Genomic DNA, 22,926 nt, shown 5'->3' on the forward strand with positions numbered 1-22,926 from the left:
TAAATGCCTGAAAGAGAGAAAAGGGTAAAAAAGCTAAAGGTAGGAGGAGATACTGGGGCCCACAGTGGGAGCCGGTGACACAGGCAGAAACAGACTGACAGCTGAGGTGACTCATGTCTATTTTTATTCAGCCGCATGTCTCTGTGGAAAACAGCTAAACAGACATGTTATACATCTCTTGTTTTGTATCGACAGATTGGAAATCAGGGCTACTGTAAAAGCCTTCTTCATGGCAGCTGTGGAACACTACAGAAAACAAAGCACACACTGCTGCAGAGTGCAACTAGAAAAAAAAAGACACTCAAACACAAATCATTTGAATATATATAACAGGAGGAAACACAGTCATAGTAGCGACTTCAAATTTGTTAGTAAAGCAACTTTTCTGATATGATAATGCCGGATGGCAACAGGTACTGTGAGATGTTTACAGATTGTGAAGTCAAATCTGCACCTTCTACACTTTATCACACTTTGGGCCTCATTTGCAGACAATACGTACACACAAATCTGTGCTCAGACCAAGGAACCAAGGGCGTAATTATAATATGTATTTGCAGGGGAGGGACACATACCCTCAATATTCAAGTGTGCTCAAAATGCCTCACCCAATATACTGATAAAAAATTAGATTAAAAAAATAAATAAAAAGCTATACTATGACAGACAACTACGCAACACCATCTGAAATAGTTGTTAGGAAATTTAATCATGATATTAAATGAATTGCCATTAGAAGTACTGTGGGTTCTAGTATTACAGTGTATGTGTTGCTGTAATCCAAGCCGTTGCTCAACTGCTGTGGGAACAATCAATGTCAAACACTGTACCGTCTCGGTTTCATTACTTTAAAATATTTTTGTTAGTATGTCATTTAAAAAAAAAAAAAATCAGTCATACACCGGCTCCCTAAAACTGCACTCATAAAACTTGGAGAACCCTTGATCCAAAAGTTGTGTTTCAAAACGCTTTAAAATGGTCTGTTAAGCTGTGAAGCTTCTAAGAATTCTAAGAATTACCGCGACTCTCCAGGAGGATTGGGTCGCAGAGAGTACTACACGGTAGAGTGGGGTAGTGTTGAATACATGATTACAGCCCTGGCTTAAACTGTGTGAATGAGTGTTTTCCGCACAATTCCAGGATTCATCAAAATTTCCATCCATCCATCCATTTTCATTCACTTATACGGGGCCAGGTCATGGGGGCAGCAGGCTGAGCAAAGCACCCCAGATGTCCCTCTCCCAGCAACGCTTTCCAGCTCCTTCTGGGGGACCCCAAGGTGTTCCCAGGCCAGATGATATATATAATCCTTCCAGTGTGTTCTGGGTCTGCCCCGGGGCCTCCTACCAGTGGGATGTGCCTGGAACACCTCTAACCCAGGAGGCACCCAGGAGGCATCCTGATCAGATGCCTGAACCACCTCAACTGACCCAAATCGACGCCAAGGAGCAGCGGCTCTACTCCGAGCTCCCTCCAGATGTCCAAGCTCCTTACCCTATCTCTAAGGCTGAACCCAGACACCCCACGGAGGAAACTCATTTCGACTGCTTGTATCTGTGACCTCATTCTTTCGGTCTCTACCCACAGCTCATGACCATAGGTGAGGGTTGGGACATAGATGGACCGGTAAATCGAAAGCTTTGCCTTCCGGTTCAGCTCCCTCTTCACCACGACGGACCGGCGCAGCGCCTGCATCACTGCAGAAGCCGCACCAAACCGCCAATCCATCTCACGCTCCATTCTACACTCACTTATGAACAAGACCCCGAGATACTTGAGCTCCCTCGGGGAGAGTTTCTGCCTCCTCATTAATTATTGTCATAATTAAAATATTTAACTTTAAAAACTGAGTGTCCCAGCCCTGGTTTACAGTGGAGTAGCCTATACGAGATTGTCCATACTGAAATGTTATTGACTTGGCTTATAACGATTGGCTGCTCCCATCCATTTCTAGTGCTGTGAAATTGCACATATATAAAAGGTAAATAAAAGATCCTTTCACTCTATAATTTACCTTCAAGCAGGTGTTCAGATATCTAGCCTTAAAGGCTTCTTCAGAAGCTGATATAACATGTTTAAAGAGAATGACAAACGTCTTACCAGCCGTTTCCAACTGCCAAGACATTTACTAATGTGTGTGTAGATGCAGCTTTCATCTGGTTCACTAACATGCACACATTGGTAAGAGCGTGTCATGAATCCGATGGTAATGTGGAATTTATACTTCTGCGCTGAATCAACGCTATAGCTACGCCGTCGACATGGAGCCTACGTCGTAGCCTGACGTGCACCTCCCCAGAAATGTAACTACATGTTGTGGCGACGCAGACCTCCTGTCTATTTCTGTAAGCTGAAACCATTTCCCTCAGTGGAAACAAAGCTTTTATTTACTTTAATTTCACAGATAAGAAACAATAAATTGTGAAGACAATAAAGCCTCCACAAAAATAGCATTTAAAGTCTTGTGAGCGGAGGAAATCTCAGCTAGCTGCTAGGCTAATTTATACGGTGTAAAATGCCATAGACTTGTGCTAATAACATTAGCATGTTATAGTTGTTTGGAAAACGTGTTTAGTATAAGACAGTTGTTTTGTCAGTGAACCTTGTGAGCTGTAATGGAGCCGAATTTTGTACCGTTACCTTTGTTAAATGTTGCTGTTGTCCCTGGCTTCATATGAGAAGAGGAAAAGTCCTCTAGCTGCTAGGTTAATTTATACACTGTATAATGCCATAGGCTTGTGCTAATAACGTTAGCATGTTGTATTTGTGGGGAAAATGTGTCCAGATAAAGACAAGTGTTTGTCTGTGAATGCTGCGAGTTATAGTGAAGCTGATTTGTGTACTTGTGTTTGAAATTGTCTCTATGAAGCCATGTTTAATGTGTGTTTAATGTGTGTTTTGAATCAACTAAACTTTACAGCACTTCACAGAAACCTCCACTGCCGACTAGTGTAACTGCAGAGTGACACAGACACACCACAGCACAAGTATAAATGCTCACAACAGCGTAGGCGACGTGCATAAGGTCTGCTGCATAAGTATAAATCCCGCTTCATTCTGCAGGCACTCATATTTTGTGCACAAAGTCAGAACATTTCTAAGCACGTATTAGTGAATGAGGCCAAATGTTTGCATGATGTCCCTACATCAGAGCCTCCTGTGCTTCCCTTTTCATCGTTTTCCCATCCTCTACCACACCTCTCTCTCAGCGCTCTCGTCTTGTCACATCCTCTATTCTTCTTTTTTATGTTTACACTTAATTCTTTATCATTCAATACAGTATTTACAGAACTTAATTCCAGCTTCCCCCTGTGTCTCTTTCTGTCCCTTTCAATCTGCCGTTGATCCCTTTTTTTTTATTTTTTACTTTTCTCTTGTTTCCAGATCACATTTCCTTTGCAAAACAGTGTTCCCTCTAACTGCAGCCAAATTCATTTGAATAAATGAGTCAACAAGATTAAATTTAAGTGAGAAAATGTGCTACATGGGTGGCTGATACAAACAGATCTTGTGATAAAAATGTGGCTGGTAAAACCCCAAGCTGAAGATCTGAATAACAATATTACAATACTAAAAACACATTTAAAAAATGGTGCTCCGAGTTCCCACAGAGCTGTGGTTAATCATGTCCGCAGCAGAGTCGCTTTAATGCGTAGTGGATCCAGGGCGCCAGACGCAAGGCTGCAGTCCCAGGTTGGAGGTGCTGAACCTGGGCCTGGGGACTCTGCTCGGGTGAGTGCTGCTGGATGCTGGCCGAGAGGCACCAGCGGGGCCGACGGGACTCAGATCTGGGGCACTCTTAAACTGCCTGTTGGCCTGTGTGTTGCTGGAGGGTGGAAGGTGCAAAAAAGTTGGAGACTGGACTAGATTCTGAGCAGGGGCAGCGGAGAAGGTGGGGAGCTGAGGGAGTGGAGCAGTAGGGGCAGGGGGAGGTGGGGGAGACAGAGGGGAGGTGGCCCACTGAGGTTGGGGTTGAGGCTGGTAGGGTTGGTAGGGGGTGGGGCCAACTGTGGGTGGGGGAGATGTGACATCAGAGCACCACAGCGGCTCTCCAAGTGTCGTAGCTGATCGGGGTACAACAACTTTGAGTGCGGGCCCTGTGGATATTGGTGGCGGCGTGGAGAAGCGCTTCACCTCATACACTCGTGCTGTCTTCTGAGGACCACTTGTCATTCCTTCCTGCTGCTGATAGGTAGAGGTGTGCTGGGGAACCCCGCCCCCATAGCTGAACAGAGTAGAGTTGAGCTGGTAGGGCTGGTGGCTCATGACATCCACGGACTTGAGGCCGGCTTTCTGACCTTTAGATCCAGCTGGCCCAGACTTTGTCTTTGACACCTCAGGCTTCTTCTGGGCCTTCAGAGGGCAGGAGGGAGAGAGGAGGGGGTTGTAGCCGATGGGCGGAGGAGCACGGATGCTGGATGAGTACTTCCAGGTGGCAGGGAGAGAAGGTGTGGGCGAGGACTCCCTCGTCTGGGCGGGAGAGAAAGGTGCTGCAGCGACAGAGGGAGATCGCTCCACAATGTAGCGACCCATCCTGTTCTGCCTGCGAGCAAACAGCTCACCTCCTTTCCCCGCCAGCTGTGGCACCTGAGGGGTTTGGGGTTTGGGAGCTACAGGAGGTGGCCTGGGTCTTCGCTGAGCCTGCATGAAGTTGCAGGCCTCTGCCCCCAGCCTCAGCCAGTCCTCCTCAGGCCCTGACTCATGCCCGGTCTCCCCGCTGGGCGCAGCTCCGGACTCGGCGCCTGTGGCTTTCCCAAAGTGGTCGTCCATGTTCTGGACCATCGACAGCAAGTCTGGGTTTGGATTAATATCTTTGTTCTGGACTGCACAGAACATCGGCTTCTTGTTGCTACGACGACGGGCTTCATGCAGGATGCCGGTGCGAGCGGCAGGGACCGAGATGCGCTCCTCACGTGTCGCTAGGGAATCAGTAGCAGGAGCTTGGGTAGGTGATGCGGTTGCCATGGCAGCATGGGGACCAGGAGTCACAGCACCTGTCATGTTGATGTAGGGGTGGACAGATGGAGATGGAGGAGGTTGGGCGGGAGGAGGAGGAGGAGGAGGAGGAGGAGCAGGCTGGGCATGGAAGGAGGACTGAGTCAGATCAGGGGGATGTGGAGGGGAGATGGGAGAAGCAGGAATGCAGGTGGAGGGAGGTGGATAAGCAGGAGCAGGAGGAGAGGGGAATTGCTGTGGAGCTGTAGGGGAGAAGGGTTGAGCAGACGGAGAGAACGGGGTGGAGGGGGGAGCATACGCTGCGGGCTGAGGGGAAAATGTGTGCAGATTTGTGGTGGGCTGGGAGAAAGCTGCAGAGGACAGAGAGGAGGGAGGCGAGTTAACAGAGGGGGGAGTGTTGCTGTTGTTATTTCTTGGAGGGATGTACAGGGAGGTGCTAGACACCGCTCTTCTCGCATCTGGCCCTGACTGAAGGCGAGAAGGCTGGATCGTCACCATGGAGACGGCTGCCACGGGTTTGGTCGCCATGGTCATGGCCGTGGGTTTGGGTTGGGGGGGGCGAAACATAACAGAGGTTACAGACGCACGAGGAGCAGCGGGGCCTGGGGTGAAGGGGCGCGCAGTGCGGTTCAGAACACCTGGATTCAGGTGATGATCTGAGTCTGTGACTGGACTAAGATTAGGGTTCGGACTGGGATTAGGGTTGCCATGTTGCCCGTTTTGACTTGGAAGGGGCGTCTGAGAGGGCGGGCTCAGAACAACACTAGCCCGACTCACAGCCACCGACCCCCCGTTGGTCAGGGCCACAGCTGGAGGAGACATGTGTGCAGGCTGAGTACTGATTGGCTGCTTTGTGATGCTGCTCTCCAGCCTTGAGCCCTGATAGGCTGAGCTCTCCGGCCCTGAGACCTCCAACCCTGGGCTTTGACTGACAGAGGTCAAAAGTCCTGGTGTCTGATAAGCTGAGATGTCCAGCACTGAGCTGTGATTGGTTGTTGGCGTTGTTGGAGTTGTTGGTGTGGTTGACGGGCAGGCGGAGCTTCTCCTGTCCAGCAGGTCTAGATAACCTGTGTCCCACGTAGGGTCAAACGATGCAGAGAATCCCTCTTCGTCAACCTCTGATCCACTCAGAATGGAGCTTCCTCCTTCCTCCTCTGTCTCCCCTCCTGTGTCTCCTTCTGTCTCCCCTCCTCTGTCTCCCTCAGCTTTGCCGAAGCAGGTCAGTGTGTACTTCTTGGCCCTCTGCCGGCGTTTCTTGAACATAAGCACCCCCTTCGAGTTGGGGTTGGGAGCATCAGTCAGCAATGAGGCAATAGAGCGGCATTTAGTGCGAGCTTCTTTCACCTGTTTCTCCACCACACTCTCCCCACGCTGCAGCTCTGCAAGACAGGAAGAGGAAAGACACCAAAATAAATGTGTTGAAAGAAAGGAGAGAAGCAATCATGGGATTTTTGTTGAATACCTAACAAGGCACAGAGCGACAAATAATGGAAACAACAGCGTGATAGCCCTCTCTGACTGTGAGCAGCGGCTGATTTTTACAGTATTATCACAGCGAGGAGCTGTGATGAGGATTACCAGTGACAGACAGGAGTGTGTGTTGTGGATTTAGAATAAAGAATTCCTGCTGCTTTCCAGAGTTGAGTCACACACTCCGGGAAGGTTAGATCAAAGTGTCACTCCTGAACAAATGCTTGTTGTTTGTGCCTGTGTGTGCGCACGCCAGCATGTGCACATGTATATCTCTGCTTAGTCCAAAGCTATTTGAGTCCTTTTAGTACCTTGGCTCACCTCACATGAACATCCTCACTACATAACTATAGTCTGATGCAGCCTCTGTGCACACACATCCTCATTCTACGCAGCCAAGCTCACCGAGACATAACAAACACACAGTTCCAATGTCAAACTTGATATTTCAGTTGAAAAGTTCAAACATTTCTCCAGCAAAGACTTCATATAACAAGATGTAAAGGAGAACAACAAATTACAGCAATGTTAACGGCTCTGGGAGCTAAATGCTAACACATCTTAGTGTAGCATATTATCATTTCTAATTAGCAGAAACAACAAACGAGGCTGGTGTTTGGTCGTAAACCCAAGTAATTGTTTGACCCAATGATGGCACTAGGGCAGGAGTTGGCAACCTGCAGCCAACAGCGGACCGAGCACGCAGGAAAGCTTCCCCTGCACCCCCTGTCCAAAACGTATCCTCTATAGTTATTTATTTATTACAAACGGGGACAAGAGCAAATGAGAAATCGACACGTATAAACAACTTAGCTAACAAACAATCATAATGAATAAACAATAAAATACAAAATATGGTTTGTGTAAATTTGCAAATTTCGTCTTCTTTTTTTCGAGCTCGGTCTCACTCCAAAGGCGTTGAAATACGACGCTTGGGAAGTGACTTCTAGAGTCAGACACCAACGAAAAAAGCTGTACTTTATCGTCGGCATGATATGCTGCCGGTTGCGGTTATAGTTAAAACTGATCACACACTGAGATCAAAAAAGTTATAAGGATTCATACCTGAGGGGAACATGAACGTCTAAACCCAAGTTTATGACAAACCTTCCAATAGCTTTGTAGACATTTCACTCAAAACCACAAATATGGATTTTACCACAGTCATGAATATCTGCACCAAATTTCATCCCTATCCAGTTTGGACCAAAGTAGTGGACTCACCAACCAGCAGACTGACGTGGTTAAACATTTTTTTCATTTATATATCCGACCCATAATAAGCAGCATAGCTTCATCGAGTAGATAAAGCATGACAGTATAGACACAACATCTTATATGATTCACTTTTACACCCTGAAACCACAAAATAAGACTCGCTAACTTAGCCTCACAGATCAGGATCATCAGTCAAGTCCATTACAGCACAACAACAACAACCTTGACGTTTCTCTAAAATTGAAAAAGAAAAACAACAGTCACGTCTAACATGAGTGAATCTGTGTATACATGAGTATACACGCATAGAAGGATTTTAATGTGTCTTACCTGCGTACACGGTGTGTGGGACTGTGTGTCCACCTATGTCTGACCCTGAAGGAGATGTGAGGTCCCTCATCTCACAATTGTGAGCGTGTGTGTGTCCTTAAACTCCCTCAGACCCTCCCACACACACCCTCGCAGCGTCCAGGTCTGCTCTGAGTGGGGACCTGTTTAGTCTCTGTCTTCCAGCTCTTCTCTCCAGGGCACAGCCCATGTAAAGACCTTTGTCTGTGTCCGGCAACCCAAACCAACGCATGATGTCAACCCACTATTCCTGTCTGTCTGACAGGCATCAAACACCTGTCCAGTCTCTGTCTCATACACACACAGAGCGACACAAGGACGGGAAGACCCCCTCGCCAGAGGATATTTAGACAGCAGTGTCATTGAGTGTGTGTATCTCTGTGTTTGTGTATGTGTGTATGAGTTCATAAAGCCAATTATAGTTTATAGAGGAGCTCGGTCATAACTCTTTACTGTTGTGCTGCACTCTGCTGCTGCTTACACAGACACAACTCTCAGTACTCAGTAGCAGCAGAGCTAACAATCACTTAACCAAAGCCAAAGGCAATGCATGTGTGTGTGTGTGTGTGTGTGTGTGTGTGTGTGTGTGTGTGTGTAACGTGAGAAAGGGCAGGTCCCTGAACACCTCAGTCATCATTCATCATCCTAATCATTCATAGTAAAGCCCTAACCTAAGTCATTCACCAGATGATGGCACGCTCATTGCTGCAACGTTCGCTCATATGAAGTCACGACTCAGTCAGCACATAGTTATCCGGTTTGATCAGCTGTGATCGTCACTACCTTAGTGAAACAATGACTTAACCAGACAAGGATGATGAAGCTTCATGGGTTAAAGGAGTAGTTTAACATTTTGGGAAATAGTCTTAGTTTGCAGAGGTGTGGACTCACGTGCCAAAATCAAAATCAAAAAAGACCTGCACCTCAACTTGGACTTAAACACCAATGACTCGTGGCTTTACTTGGATTTAAGCTTTTTGGCTTGACGATAGTTGATACCTTCCCCCAAACCCAAAGATTAAAAAAAAAAATTCCGAACTTGGTCTCACTCCAAAGTCGTCGAAATCCAACGCTTGGGCAGTGACTTGGGGCGTAAGAAACCAACTAACACCGGCATAATATGTGGTCGGTTGCTGTTCTAGTTTAATGGTGCCTGGCGGCCCCAGAGTGAAATGCGGCAGGACAAGGACAAAAGTTAAGGAGGCGAAAGTCCAACTAGGGCGAGCGGAAGGGGTGGTGGATGGGTCCAACAAACATCGATCTTCACCCAAGAGAGCGGTTCATGTCATGTAAGAATCTAAAGCCAAACCCTGTTCTTTTTTCCTGAACCCAACCATGTGTTTGTTGTTGAAGGGGAAAAAAGTCAGTTTGCTGTATTGTACTGACGTGGTGCGTTTATTTTGAAAGAGACTGTATGTAAACATTAAATTTCCTGTGAAAACCGAAGTGTATCTTGAAAGAAGACAATGCATGTAACAGACAGAACTTGACATGGCGTCCCAGAACGTCAACAATCAACACACCCAGGGTGCCTTGGACATCGTATGTGGACGTGGGTCCATGACCAAACGTCAATATGTGACGAGGATCGGAGCTTTCCTCTTTTTTTTAATTATTTAATCAACATTAACGCTAATAATTTCCAGCAAGTCTGCACTTAATTCCCTAGATGATCAACTTTGTTTGAAGAAATCCGACAGCTTCCAATCAAATTGCAGGAGAGAACCATAGAGAACTAACACTACATTACTATAATTTCATTGTACGACGCAGTAGTCAACAAAAAAATTGCAGTTTGCAAAATATGCTGGTTGAAAATTACAGATAGATGCAACAACTTTATTTTAACAAAATAATAATGTTTTATTACTCTGTTAAAATGGCAGCACATTTGGGGAAGAGAGCATTCTGACTTATTTAGGACCTGGGACCTGACTCTAGACTTGAGTGCAAAGACTTGAGACTTAATTGTGACTTGTAAAACAATGACTTGTTCCCACTTTTGCGTCTTTTCATTTGTTGGCACATAACTTTTGTTGAATTGCTATTTCTACACCTCTGTTTTTGTGCAGATTAAGCTAACGAGCTATAACATGTTCATCAGTGAGCTTCAAAGACGGAGGCTGGTAGGGTGACTTTTAGCTGGAGTTGGAGTAAAAATAATTTAATTCTGAAACGTTAACTTGTAATGTTACTCACTGCACCACATTTAAGAGCACTGTTTGCAGTGGAAACTCTAGGGTCTAGGTACCATGTCTGAAGGGTTACTGTTGGTTCCAAAGGTACCATACCGAGAGTGTTTGGTGGAAACAGGGCTTTTGTTACCTTTGGACAGGGCCAGGTTAGCTACCATCCAGATATCCGGTATAGATTTTCTTGTATAACTCCCAGGAAGAAGTGTATTTCCGAAAATGTAAAACTATTTTGAGTATTTTTTTAGCTTATAAAATGCCTAAATCTATTGAGAAACACATCATTACGATCTACAAATAAAGCAGACGACTTCAGAATGACAGTTTTGTCCGACCAACAGTCAAAAAACACAATGACATTTGATTTATAACAATATAAAGCAGAGAAAAGCAGTAAACCCTCACATCAGAGAAGCTAAAACCAGCAAATGCTTAGCTTGATTAATGACTTAATTATGATAATTGACCAATCAGTGACTCAACTAATCATTTGAGGACAAGGAACAGAGAAGTTTCACCAGTGTGAAGCCTGCTGAGCACACACACACACACTCTCATGCAAACACACACTCATACACCACATAGTCAGCTGTGTGGCCTGTAAGTCAGTGCTGCATTCAGTCTGTCGATCAGAAGCTTCAATGCCTATAAATACAGCGAGCGAGGCAAATGCTCTGAATACTGACAGAAGAGATGGACTGCTGTTTCAGGGGACAGAGGGGGAAGGTGGAATATCTCTGCAGGTATCTGGTGTATCTCACCCAATCACCACCAGCCTGTAAATGTAACTGGATGCTCCAGATGTAGAAAACCACCACTAGAGGGGGATCTAGCTGTTGATAAACTTAAAGACTACACAGCCAATGCCCTCGGAGACACCAGGGGAATCTTTGGAATTTAAATTAATAAGCAAAAACCCTGCGGTCAACACTGAAATAGTTGCATCACCGTGAGAAACTACAGAGGTTTCTGTTTTTGGTTAACAGCTGGTGTTACATTCTCAAACTTCACAGAAGAAGAAGTTTGAACCCAAACCAAGATATAAACTGTATCCGGCGTAGGTGGAAGTGATATCACATCAATGGCATGCTGCACAGGACTATAATTAGCACTGTAACATCAATTATACATTATTTTCTAAATAACTATGATGACGAGGTATAATTACCGAACACAAATAAGATCATGGTAGCCTTTAACTATTTTTCCACGCCCACCATAACTTCTTGTCATCACTTCACTGGTGTTATTTGCTGTGTTTGTGTTTTCTTGAGCTTTACATGTTTGAAAGGATTTTACAGTATCAGTAAATGTCTTAATCTTATTTAAGTACTTTTAGTGTCAGATGGAAATGATTATTGATGTTTAAACTCTTACTGGTAGCACCTGACAAACTCAGATTTGCAGAAGTCAGTATCCTCTTTTACATTGCCTCTGGGTAATTTGTTGCATGTGTGTAGTTTTGTGTGCACACAGGCTTGCATGTTATGTATGTATTTGCAACGTATCCTTATACAACTGTTTGTATGGCATCCAACGAATTAGTGCCCAGTTAATTAGCATCCCAGTAATGTTAGGTTTAGGAAAAGAATCATGGTCAAGCATTGTCAGTGTTTAATGTAAAGTTACATACTTAACGTAAAGTTCCATGGGTTAGGTTTAGGAAAGTAAAGTTACGTAGGTTAGATTGAGGAAAAGAGTCATGGGTGGGCCTTATTACTTTTCGTACTTGACATAAAGTTACGTGGGTTAGGTTTAGTAAAAAAAACCCCTTAGTTTTAAGTAAATTTATGTACTTAAGGTAACTCGCTTAATGTTAAGTTAAGTTTAAAGTTAAGTATAGGTGGCGTAGGTTAGGTTTCGGAAGAAACATGGTTGGGCATTGTCACATTACATACTTGACATAAAGTTTCGTACTTAACGTAAAGTTTCGTACTTAATGTAAAGGTACATGGTTAGGATTAGGCAAGTAAAGTTTCAAAGGTTAGGTTTAGGAAAGTAATGTTACATAGGTTAGATTTAGAAAAAAAAACATTGGTTGGGCGTCATGACATGAAGTACTTGAACTACTTAAGTTATATACTTAACGTAAAGTTACGTGTGTGGTTTAGGAAAGTTAAGTTATGTAGATTAGGTTTAGGAAAGTGAAGTTACGTAGGTTAGGTTTAGGAAAAGAATCATGGTTGGGTGTCATCACATTGATATACTTTACTTAACAAAGTTACTTACTTAATGTAAAGTTACATGGGTTAGGTTTAGAAAAGTAAAGTTACGTAGGTTAGGTTTAGGAAAAGAATCATGGTCGGGTGTTGTCACGTTAAGTACTTAACGTAAAGTTACATGGGTTAGGTTCATGAAAATAAAGTTACGTAGGTTAGGTTTAGGAAAAGAATCATGGTTGGGCCTCATCACCTTACATACTTAATGTTAAGTTACGTGGGTTAGGTTTAGGAAAGTAAAGTTACGCAGGTTAGGAAAAGAATCATGGTTGTGCGTCATCACATTAAGTACTCAATGCAAAGTTAGATCTAATCTTACTTTAGTTAGTTCCTAAAGTTAGATTTAGGAGAGTAAAGTTATGTTGGTTAGGTTTAGGAAAAGAATCATGGTTGGGCAACATCACGTGAAGTAGGCCTTCTTAACGTCAAGTACTTAAGGTAATTCACTTAACGTAAAGTTATGTTAAGTTTAAAGGTAAGTTTGGGCAAGTAAAGTTACATAGGTTAGGTTTAGGAAAAGAAACATGGTCGGACATTACATTTACATACTTAACATAAAGTTTCGTACATAATGTAAAGTACTTAATGTAAAGTTATATAGCTTACATTTAGAAAAGTAAAGTTACGTAGGTCAGGTTAAGGAAAAGAAACATGGATGGCTGTAGTCACATCACATACGTAACATAAACTTACGTACTTAAGGTAATGTGATGATGTACGTTGAAATAACTCAAAGTTAACTTGGTTTCACACGGTACACAAACACCAGTCTCCTGGGGGAAAGTCCTGTGTTTTGTGGTCCATCCACCACTCCAACCTGCCTCCTTACACAGACCTTTGCTCTTTATACTACTTCCATCTTTACTTCCCTCAGTGCATGAGAACAGCCTGGTATTGTGTATTTCCTCTTTTTCGCTTGTTAACCATTTTGTACTGTCTGGATAAATTTACTTGTGACAGTGCGCTGTAGTTTTGTATGAAGATATACTCACTGGCTTGCCGTGCTTTGTCCATGTAGGTGGTGGAGAGCTCGTCGCTGACTGGGGTCTGCTGTGGTCCCACCATAGGTACCAGATGTTTACCAGAGCCCGACATCAAAGCCTCTTTCGCCCGCTCTGGAGACACAAGCGGTGGGCAGGCCAGCCCGATGCAGCCCCCTGCCTCCTGGAAGCCACTGTCCCCTTCTCCCTCTGCTTCCATTAACCCCTGATCAGGGGTCGGTGTGAGTGTGTGAGGGGTTAAAGTGTGTGGGGTGTGTGTTGGAGTGGTCCACTCAGTCTGGAGTGGCTGGTAGATGAGCTCTCTGCGAGGGACGCCGACAAGACCCTGACCGTCCCACTGCCCCTGCATAGAAAGGCCTACATCTGTGGCGCTCTCATACCTGAGAGGAAACGCAACAGAGTTTATAACAATGTAGTGGGAGATATTCTTCTTTGGACAGGATATGGACAGGAAACCTTGGTTTGATGTTGCAGCTTTTTAAAAAGCTCGATAAAAGAACATTTCTATGACAGAATACACTGAAAACAGGAAGTCTCCGTTCCTTACCCGCTCATCTCTGAGGTCTCCTCCTCTTCTTGGTTGTCATAGCGCGCAGGTGAGCGCGCGTGAGGAGGTGTGCGGCGTTGGCGACGGTGCGTGAGTGACTGTGTATCTGCATCACTGTCTGTCTCTCCGTAGTACGCCTCACTGTCTGGAGGGGAAGTGACGCCCCTGGGGGAGAGGATGGAGGAACAGTGGGAGGGCAAGGGGCCTGCGGGGGGAGACAGGACCCCCGTGGAGAAGTGGAATCCAGGAGAAGCCCTGGAAATACACAAGTTGTGAAAATGTAAAACATGAATCGATTTGTTAAAAAAGAGCTTCACGTTACAAAGTCTGTGCGATGTATGTGAGTCCATGCTCTGACCTTTTAACCCTCAGGTTGAGTGTTGAGCTCTCTGTGTCGATGAGGCTCATGGCCTGAGCATGACTGAGCTCTGCACACATGTGGTCGCCAATGGCAACCAGCTCGTCATGCTCCTTCAGTCCAGCTCTGCATGCTTTGCTACGCCTGCGTACCTGCAGAGAGGACAGGGGTTAGAATACCTGTGGCTGTGGGAAAAGCACAACCTTTACATTCATTTATAGACACATCATTCAACTTCTGACCAGCAGTTCCCCACCTCTTTGACTTGTGACCCCTTACAACAGAACAATACTTGTGACACATTGTCACCCATTATATGTCTATAAGTTATAACCAGGAGGGGGATTTCTTACAGGGAAATATCCAGTAATTAAAAGCCAAGATTTAAGGAACTTCCTGTAACTAAAGTCACCCAAAACACCTGTGCAAAGCATACCCAAAGTAAACTGAAAACTGTTCATGTTCCACGTTTAGACCATTAATATGCATGATCTCACTTGAAAGGCAACACTCTGAATTTTTACCCCAACAGTCAGAATCACCTCAAGTGAGAAATGTGTATTTAGGAGCTCACTGTATATAAAACACTTCTAGAAAAGAGGAAGTCTGAATTGAATAGACAGTTTTTTCCCCTTTAAGACAACAGACAGAAGAGCCATTTGTTACAGGGTTGTTATAACGGTCTGTGATGCCAGGAATGAGTTCAGAACTGCGCTCAAGATCAGGAGTGTCACCGACTACAGGATCCATAATCCATCAGACCAACTGTTCTCTATTGATCGGCTCTGTAACCAGAGAAGAGAAGCAGTCCCATCCTTGCAACACAGGCCCTGTTGGCAACTGGAGGCTGTGGAGAGGACATGGAAGCTGCTATTGGCTCATGTGAGGTGTCAATCAAAAGCTTGTAGTTCAGCCACCAGCATATTTTGTAACAAATGTGATTGAACGCAAATATAGCACTCAGTGAGAGTTGGTAATGACCTTTATTTTAACACAGAATAAACAGTTCTTCAGGCTCAGAGCCCACACACAGTCTCTGGGTTCAGGGGCCAGGGAATGGACCAGGCCGAACTCAGAAGCTGGACCAAGAACGAGGATGTGAGTCCTCGGACCCCAACAGTTCAGTCTGCTAGTAGGCAGAGGTAACAAACAGGGGCTTACTGATGGTGTGGTTGAGAAGGCGAAGGGTCTGGAACCAGAGGAGCAGTCCAGCAAAGCAGCAGAGCCGACGAGGGATGAGCAGCAGTGAAGGCCAGGCGATGGATCTAGGGGCTGACAGGCCCCAGATCCATCGCCGACAGGTAGGTGAAAGGAGAGCACACACACAAGGCAGCGTGTGACATCACACAGATAGTCTCTGAGCTGCAGTAGACAACTGGCAAGCAGGTGGGAACGCTCACACTGAATCGTCGTGGCAGGAAAACACCACACAGCCACAGGTAGATGGAAACCAGAGATGCTGAGGCAGAGCTCATGGTCGGGGACAGAAGGGTGGTGAGTTCACCGGGAAACAGACGACGAAGACAGGTCAGAGGCAGGCAGGGTCAGAAACAGGTGATCAGGCAGGTAAGGAGTGCTGGAAAGTCTTGAATTAGGTAAAGAACATTCTGGCACTGAGGGAGCACTGATGAGAAGCAGCTGTGTGCACAGGTGAGTGGAGTTGTCTTGATGAGGGGGGCGTGGCTGGCAGGTAGAGTGGAAAACACAGGGAGAGCAGGGGAGCAGAATGCAGGCTGTGACATATTTACATGCAAACTGGATTTATTATGACAATAAGAGGAGAAATGTGAACATTTAAAATGATGCAACGACAGATTGTTGAAGAAGCCTGCATCTACTCATGGACGACTGTTAGCTAGCTCAGTGGTGCTCGGTGAGCTAGCAGTAAACGCACACTTCCCTCTGCACGGTGATACGGTTGGCTGGTGTAGTTCGGTAGAAAAAAAAAGGTTCCTACTGCTCACAACAGTGCAGATTAATTTGAGTAACCAGGTCATGATTTCTGAAAAGAGACAATGCCGTTGAGCACTTTGAGCACCGCTAGCCGAACACTAAGCAACTTACACCAAAACAATCTAGACTGAGGCCATGTTAATACAAAAACTATCAGTTGAAATTTTCGTTTTGAAAAAAGTTCCGCGTTCAGATCACAACGTTTTGATAACAATTGCCGTGCACACGGATCCGCAAAAATGACCAAAAACGCTGTAGTGTACATGCCAGGCCAGTAGTTGGTGGTGATGTATAAACAAACAAAATGGCAACTGCACAAACGTTTGTCTGGACGGACAACGAGATAGAGTTGCCACAGAAGATCTACACTTTGCTGGAGACGCGTTGATAAATTCAACAGGGTGAGCAGCACAAACAGAGCTCGAGAGTCCGCCATTGTTGTTGTGATGGTTGACTTTCTAGCACATTTCAGAGGAGCAGCACATTGCAAGTTTGCATGACAACGGAGACGGAACTGTTTCCAAAGAATTGCACTCTGGAACCTGTTTTCAAAACGTTTTCAGGCACCCAAAATGCAACTAAAGTAGAGCATTTTCCATTGAAATCATTGTCGTATGAACAGGACCAGATAAATAGACCTAAGGGTAAGAAGAAAAACAATTTGTTTTTTTATTTTGGGGTGAACTGCCCCTTTAAGCCATCTCAGTATCGATATAATGGGCTGTCATCCAGATTATTACTTCAGTGTATTTCCTGTAAAACTCCTACAGGCTGCATGGTGTTAAGCCCCGTTTCTAAACACTTTCAGTATGGTACCTTTGGAACCAACAGTAACCCTTCAGACATGGTACCTAGACCCTAGTGTTTCCACTGCAAACAGTAAATGTGGGCAGGGTTGTTGTCGTCGAGTCAGTCTTTGGTGAAATGACCTAAAGCTCAATGACCAGTGTTCAGAAACAGGCAGCTTTCCTGCCATCCTTGTCCCTGTATCAGAATAACTCATGAAGTCATGCAGCTGTTCCTGGAGGTCGCTAAGAGATGATGTCATAGGATCATTCAGGAAGTATGTCTGTGGTGGGGGGGTGGGGGTGGATGAGGTGAGTATTCTTGTCCACTAGATTGCAGTTTCCTCTATAAGAAGATAAGGCCCTCAGCTCAGTCTCCTAACACACACACACACACACCTTATCACTGTGAAAAATGTTGAGGGGAGGAAAGTGTGTTCTCACACCTACTTGGACTCTCAAGAGGACTCGGTATTCCCCTTTATCTGTGTCTCTTGACCCAGTAGTCCCAGTGTGGCAAGCACATGCAAGGACAAGCTGTCGATCTCGTACTTTCCCCCTCAGACAAATGTACACACATATACACACACACACACACACACACACACACACACACACGGCACAATCATGAAAGAGGGGGTTTGAACAGCTGCATCACCGGTCTGGACTGAGGGGGATGCCTGTCGTTCACCATGTGTTCCCTACATACCCAAAATAAAACCTTACAGGAAAACTGACCACATTCCTAGACAGACGAAGAAAGACAGGCACTACCGTGACGAGAAACAAAAAAAATACTCACAATACTAGAATTAAAAACTTTATGAGACGTGAAAGTGTATGAGTGTGTGAACAAGAGGACTTTTTCCATGCTCTGCTTCCAGCTCCTCTTAAATGAGCTATTCTGATCCTCTAGTTTGTGCTCCATTCCCAACCGGGCTTATCTGAGGTATGCTCAACCTCACACACACACACACAAATGGCAGGTCACATACATACACCAACAAGAGGAAGCACACACTGATTAAACTCTCATCAAAGGTGACCTTATCTGCTTGAAAATCCCGGATAAAGAGGAGCCTTTGGTGCCAGAGACACTCCACCTCCATTTTGAATCAGAGGTTATGACAGCTTATGAGTGACCTGGCAACTTTTCATGTCAGTGTGAGCGAGGTCGCATTCCTCCTCTCCAGAATAGATTTTCTTATTAGAGACAACATTCTGGTCTGTCAACAAACATAAACACCGACGCGAAAAGCTTTTGGAGAAACCAGACGTGAAAAAAAAAAAAAAAAAAAATCCCGGGGCTTTAAGTTGGATTATTTTGTCTGAAAAATATGTGACGACGACAAATCTTCATTGTCAGCCGTGTGTTATTTTCACTGTGGATTAATATGTCCGGTTTTGGATTAAGGGGCATCTATTGAAAGATATGGAATACAGTATTCCTATCTGTGTTTTCTGTTGTGTATAATCACAGGAAACTAAAAATCGTTTTGTTTTCGTTACCTTAGAATGAGCCGTTTATGTCTACATACGGAGCTGGTCCTCTTACAGGGAGTCCACCATGTTTCTACAGTGGCCAAGGATGGACAAACCAAACACTGGCTTGGAAAAAGTCATTTACATTTCCTCATTTTTGCATCAGCCTTGGTAGTTCTCCTACACATTTGGCACGCTTGCTAGATAGATGCCAATAAATCCTACAAACTGGATAAAATACCAATAAAGTACTTCATTCGATGCCAATAATGTCAATGGAATAGCATGTAGTGTAGCTTTACTTTCGAAAGTTTTGGTGACATCTCGGCACGCTAAACTGACAACTCGGTCATGGACATCATGCTTGAATTCACCACACCACCAGACTGTATGGGTTATAGCTCCTGCTGCGGGAGTGTGAGCTCCATGCTGGGGATAGTTGGTGAAAGTCCACTCGGATGCACACACACAATGACCTGGCTAACTGTTAGCATTGCATGGCTAACATTTCCTAAAGGTTATGAACAGGCTGAACAACAAAGTCGAGCCATTTTGGTGTGAGTTTGTTTGTGACAGTTTAAGGGCTCAGTGTTGGATGTTAGCCGCTGCTGCTGTGTTAGTTCGTGCTAACCAGACAGATGTTGACTGACAGTTTGCGCGGGGAGAGTGGCTCCTGAGACAGCAGCAACAGAAAGTTTGCTGATCTGGCGGGGAGTCTTGGTGCAAAAAGGATCCAATGCAGGTATCATGTGACTGGAGACGTTACAATACCTTGGTACTGGGTTATTTTTGTTTCATATCTTAAAAGTATCGATACTGCTGTCTTTATACATACCATCTTCTTTACACATACTTGGTGTTTACAGTATTGTTAAGATGTTCTGGTATCAGGTATTTGCGCTCGTTGACACTGTTCAGGCAGCTGGTAGTTCTTGTGATTGAAAAAATAATAACAGGAGAAGAAGAGAGAGTCAAGCTTGCATAGATTTGACTGATCTGTGTTCGGACTTAACTAAAGTTATGAGGGAAACCCAGAATGTGTTGGATTGTCGCTTATATGAGCACAGACACCCAACCCACAACCCAAAGACATTTAGCTTACTCTCATAGAGGAATAAAGAAACCAAAAATATCCACATTTAAGCAACTGGAATCAGAAAAAAACTGAAACTTTTTCCTTAAAAAATGACTTAACTTATTATTGAATTAGTTAGAAAACTTGCTATATAATGACGAAAACTCTGTCTGTGTGTCTGTTCCACGTTTTTCTCCTCACTGACTTGGTCAATCCATGTGAAATTTGGCACAGTGGTAGAGGGTCATGGGAGGATGCGAATGAAGCAATATTACATCAATTGGCCAAAGGGGGGCGCTATAGCAATGGATTGAAACTGCAAATTTTGAATGGGCATATCTCATGCCCCGTATGTCGTAGAGACATGAAACTTTGCACAGAGATGCCTCTCCTCATGAGGAACAAATTTGCCTCAAGAACCCATAACTTCTGCTTATATAGATTTTCCACCATTTTGAATTTTTTGAAAAACACTTAAAATCGAGCTCTTCCTAGGAAGTTTGACCGATCTGCATGAAACTGGGTGAACATAATCTAGGGACCAATATCTAAAGTTCCCTCTTGGCAAAAGCTGGAAGACTTACTAAAACTGAGCTTCTATAAGGCAATGAATATTGTGGAGGGCGTGGCTCATCACATAAAGGTGTATAACATCTCAAGGGTTTCACTGATCACCACGCAACTTTGTAGGCATATGACCACACATAATCTGAGGGGACCCCTCCATTATTGACCCCATCAAACAAAATGGGGGCGCTAGAGAGCTAATTTCTTATCTAGGCCTAACCGCCATATGGATTTTTACTAAACTTGGTAGATATGTAAAACAGGACGCCTCAAGGTGACTGGAGAAATTTAACTCTAATTGGCAACTGGGTGGCACTATAACAACAGAAAAATGCTTAAAAATGGCTAAAATGTGACCGATCGCTGTGGCTCCCCCTGTGGCCAAATGTTTCGGGTTTTTCTAATTTTTAGTATGACTAAGTCATGGTATGGTATGCTGTACATAATCATGGAAACTGTCAGTGTGTCATTCTGTCAGTCAGTCATTCTGTCTGTCCCACGTTTTTCTACTCACTGACATGGTCAATCTATGTGAAACTGCACATATGCATTGAGGATTGGCATAGGTAGAAGGTGACAAAGCTACCAATGGGTATGGACTAGTTAATTTAATAGCTGACAACTAATCAATCAATTGTTGCACCTCTAGCATGTTGAATGTGTGTAATTGTGCACATACAATGGAATGTGTGCACATGTATGCACTGTACAACGACCTATTTAAAAGAAACTCCTGCTAGTCCTTGATACTCTACGATCGCCATCAGGATGCAGCAATGAAACCTGAGTCAAGATCAACCCCTAAACATGCTGTTCACACTGTTCTCTGACCCACAAACCCAAATGAATCACAACAGGGGAAACCTAAATTGGCTGCAGCCATATGAGCACAAGAAAACTGTAGTGTATCCCAGAGGTGCTGTTGTCGAGAGAAGATGACTTGTGGTCAGAGCTAGGCCTAGATGGTATTGTATTCAGTGAGGTATGCAGCATGTAGTGGTATTTGTGAAAATACAATTAGCCTACTTAGACAAGTCTTGCTGGGTTTTAAGACTCATGGCCCAAAGGATAATGAATAGATCGGAAATAAGCGCCCTACTTGCAGGAGGACCCAATGACACTTGTCAATGCGGCGGATACAGACATATCAGCGTGATGAACGGAGATGAAGTCATGACTAAAATCTTGTGGCTAATAAACTGCTTTTGTAGCTGAAAACATCATCTCAAGATAAAGTTGTATGTGGCAATACTCCAAACAGGGGCAGAGGCTTTTTTTAACTAGTCCTGTAACATTATCCCCACCTCTTTATCTTTCAGCACAACTGCCTGCTCCACCAGTAGAGACCGACCTCTGGTGGCATGTGCTGTGCACTACAATACATTCCCTGAATGCAGCATCTCCAAACGTATCATTTTCATTTTCATATTCTAAATACCCGAGTCTTGCGCATGGACTCTCTCTGAAGTCGCTGAAATCTGGCGCTTGGGCATGGACATGCAGCGTCAGAAACCAACAAAAGAAGGCATCATTTAATGTCAGCATGATACGCACCCACTTGCTGTTATAGTTTAATGGTGCCTGGCGGTGTCAGGGGGAAGCACAGCGGGACAAGGGCGAAAGTAAAGGCAGCGAAAGGGATGGATGGATGGGTCAAACAAACACCGACTTTCACCCGAGAGAGCAGTGTTCGTGTCCCGTAAGATTCGAAAGCCACACGGTGTTCTTTTTTTCCTAAACCTAGCCACGTGCTTTTGTAGTGTTGTACCATCCTAGCACGTTTATTTTGAAAGAGACTGTATGTAAACGCTGTAAAAACGGAAGTGTATCTTGAAAGAAGAGAACTTGACAGGGTGTCCCAGAACGTCAACAACCAACGCACCCTGGGTACCTTTTGCGTCGTATGTGGATGTGACCAAAAGTCCAAACAAAATCAAAACTACTTAAATAACAGAGGAAAATTGGCATTTTTCCCTGAGTAACAATTACTCAGATGCAGAAGTTTAATGTGAAAAGACATCCTGATTATAAATATTTAAACATGACTTCACCTATCAAACTTACCCCTCTCCAATTCAGTGATGATCTCCAAGGTCCTGACTTTAAAAAACTAGCTGAAAACAAACTACAGGTCAAAGTACATATACTGAAGCTCGACGATTACTCCGACAAGAGTACTTGTGTTTTGTTTTTTACACCCTAGAAATACTGATAAGCATCAGATTTAAGCTCATAGCCACACCAAAGTAACGATTCATTTATTCAGATTTTATGCCGACTGTAAAGTTTCTAAATAAAAGCTTGAATTACAAACATAGCAAACCACAAGACTGACCATCAAAGCCGCAGACTGCAATTAACAGCTGCAGTCTCTATTAAACCCATCTACTCATGTTACCACCTTGGCAGTACGTCTTTTCTGCACCGTACTGTATGCACACACACACACACACACACACATAGGCTCCACTGTACCTTGGCCACCTGTAGAGGTTTTTGCTGCTCTGCTCCTCCCTGTAGTCTGAAGCCCCACGGGGAACCTCCTGAGAGGGAGACCACAATCTCCTCTGCTACCATCCCTGCTCCGAGCTCACAGCCTGCTGTGTGCGAGTGTGACTGTGCGTACTGTAAGTTGCTCTGCCCCCGTCTTCAGTTCCTCACACTCTGCGAATGTGAGTGTGTGAGTCTCCTGCCTCCCGCTCCTCTCTGTGACCACGACGAATTACTCCACCCATGAGGAGACAGGGGGTGGCTG

General features: G+C 44.6%; 1 protein-coding gene across 1 annotated transcript; it reads right to left on the bottom strand.

Annotated features, from left to right (window-relative positions):
* Window positions 1-107: 107 nt before the first annotated feature.
* Window positions 108-22,846, bottom strand: synpo2lb (synaptopodin 2-like b). The gene is made up of 5 exons (XM_049564015.1): window positions 22,647-22,846; window positions 14,310-14,461; window positions 13,952-14,206; window positions 13,396-13,784; window positions 108-6,335 (listed from the first exon to the last, which is right to left on the bottom strand). The coding sequence occupies exons 1-5, from the start codon at window positions 22,746-22,748 to the stop codon at window positions 3,646-3,648; spliced, it is 3,588 nt and encodes a 1,195-aa protein (XP_049419972.1). The 5' UTR covers window positions 22,749-22,846; the 3' UTR covers window positions 108-3,645.
* Between the last annotated feature and the right edge of the window lie 80 nt (window positions 22,847-22,926).

The sequence above is a fragment of the Epinephelus fuscoguttatus genome, linkage group LG20, assembly GCF_011397635.1.
Source record: "Epinephelus fuscoguttatus linkage group LG20, E.fuscoguttatus.final_Chr_v1".
Taxonomy (NCBI): domain Eukaryota; kingdom Metazoa; phylum Chordata; class Actinopteri; order Perciformes; family Serranidae; genus Epinephelus; species Epinephelus fuscoguttatus.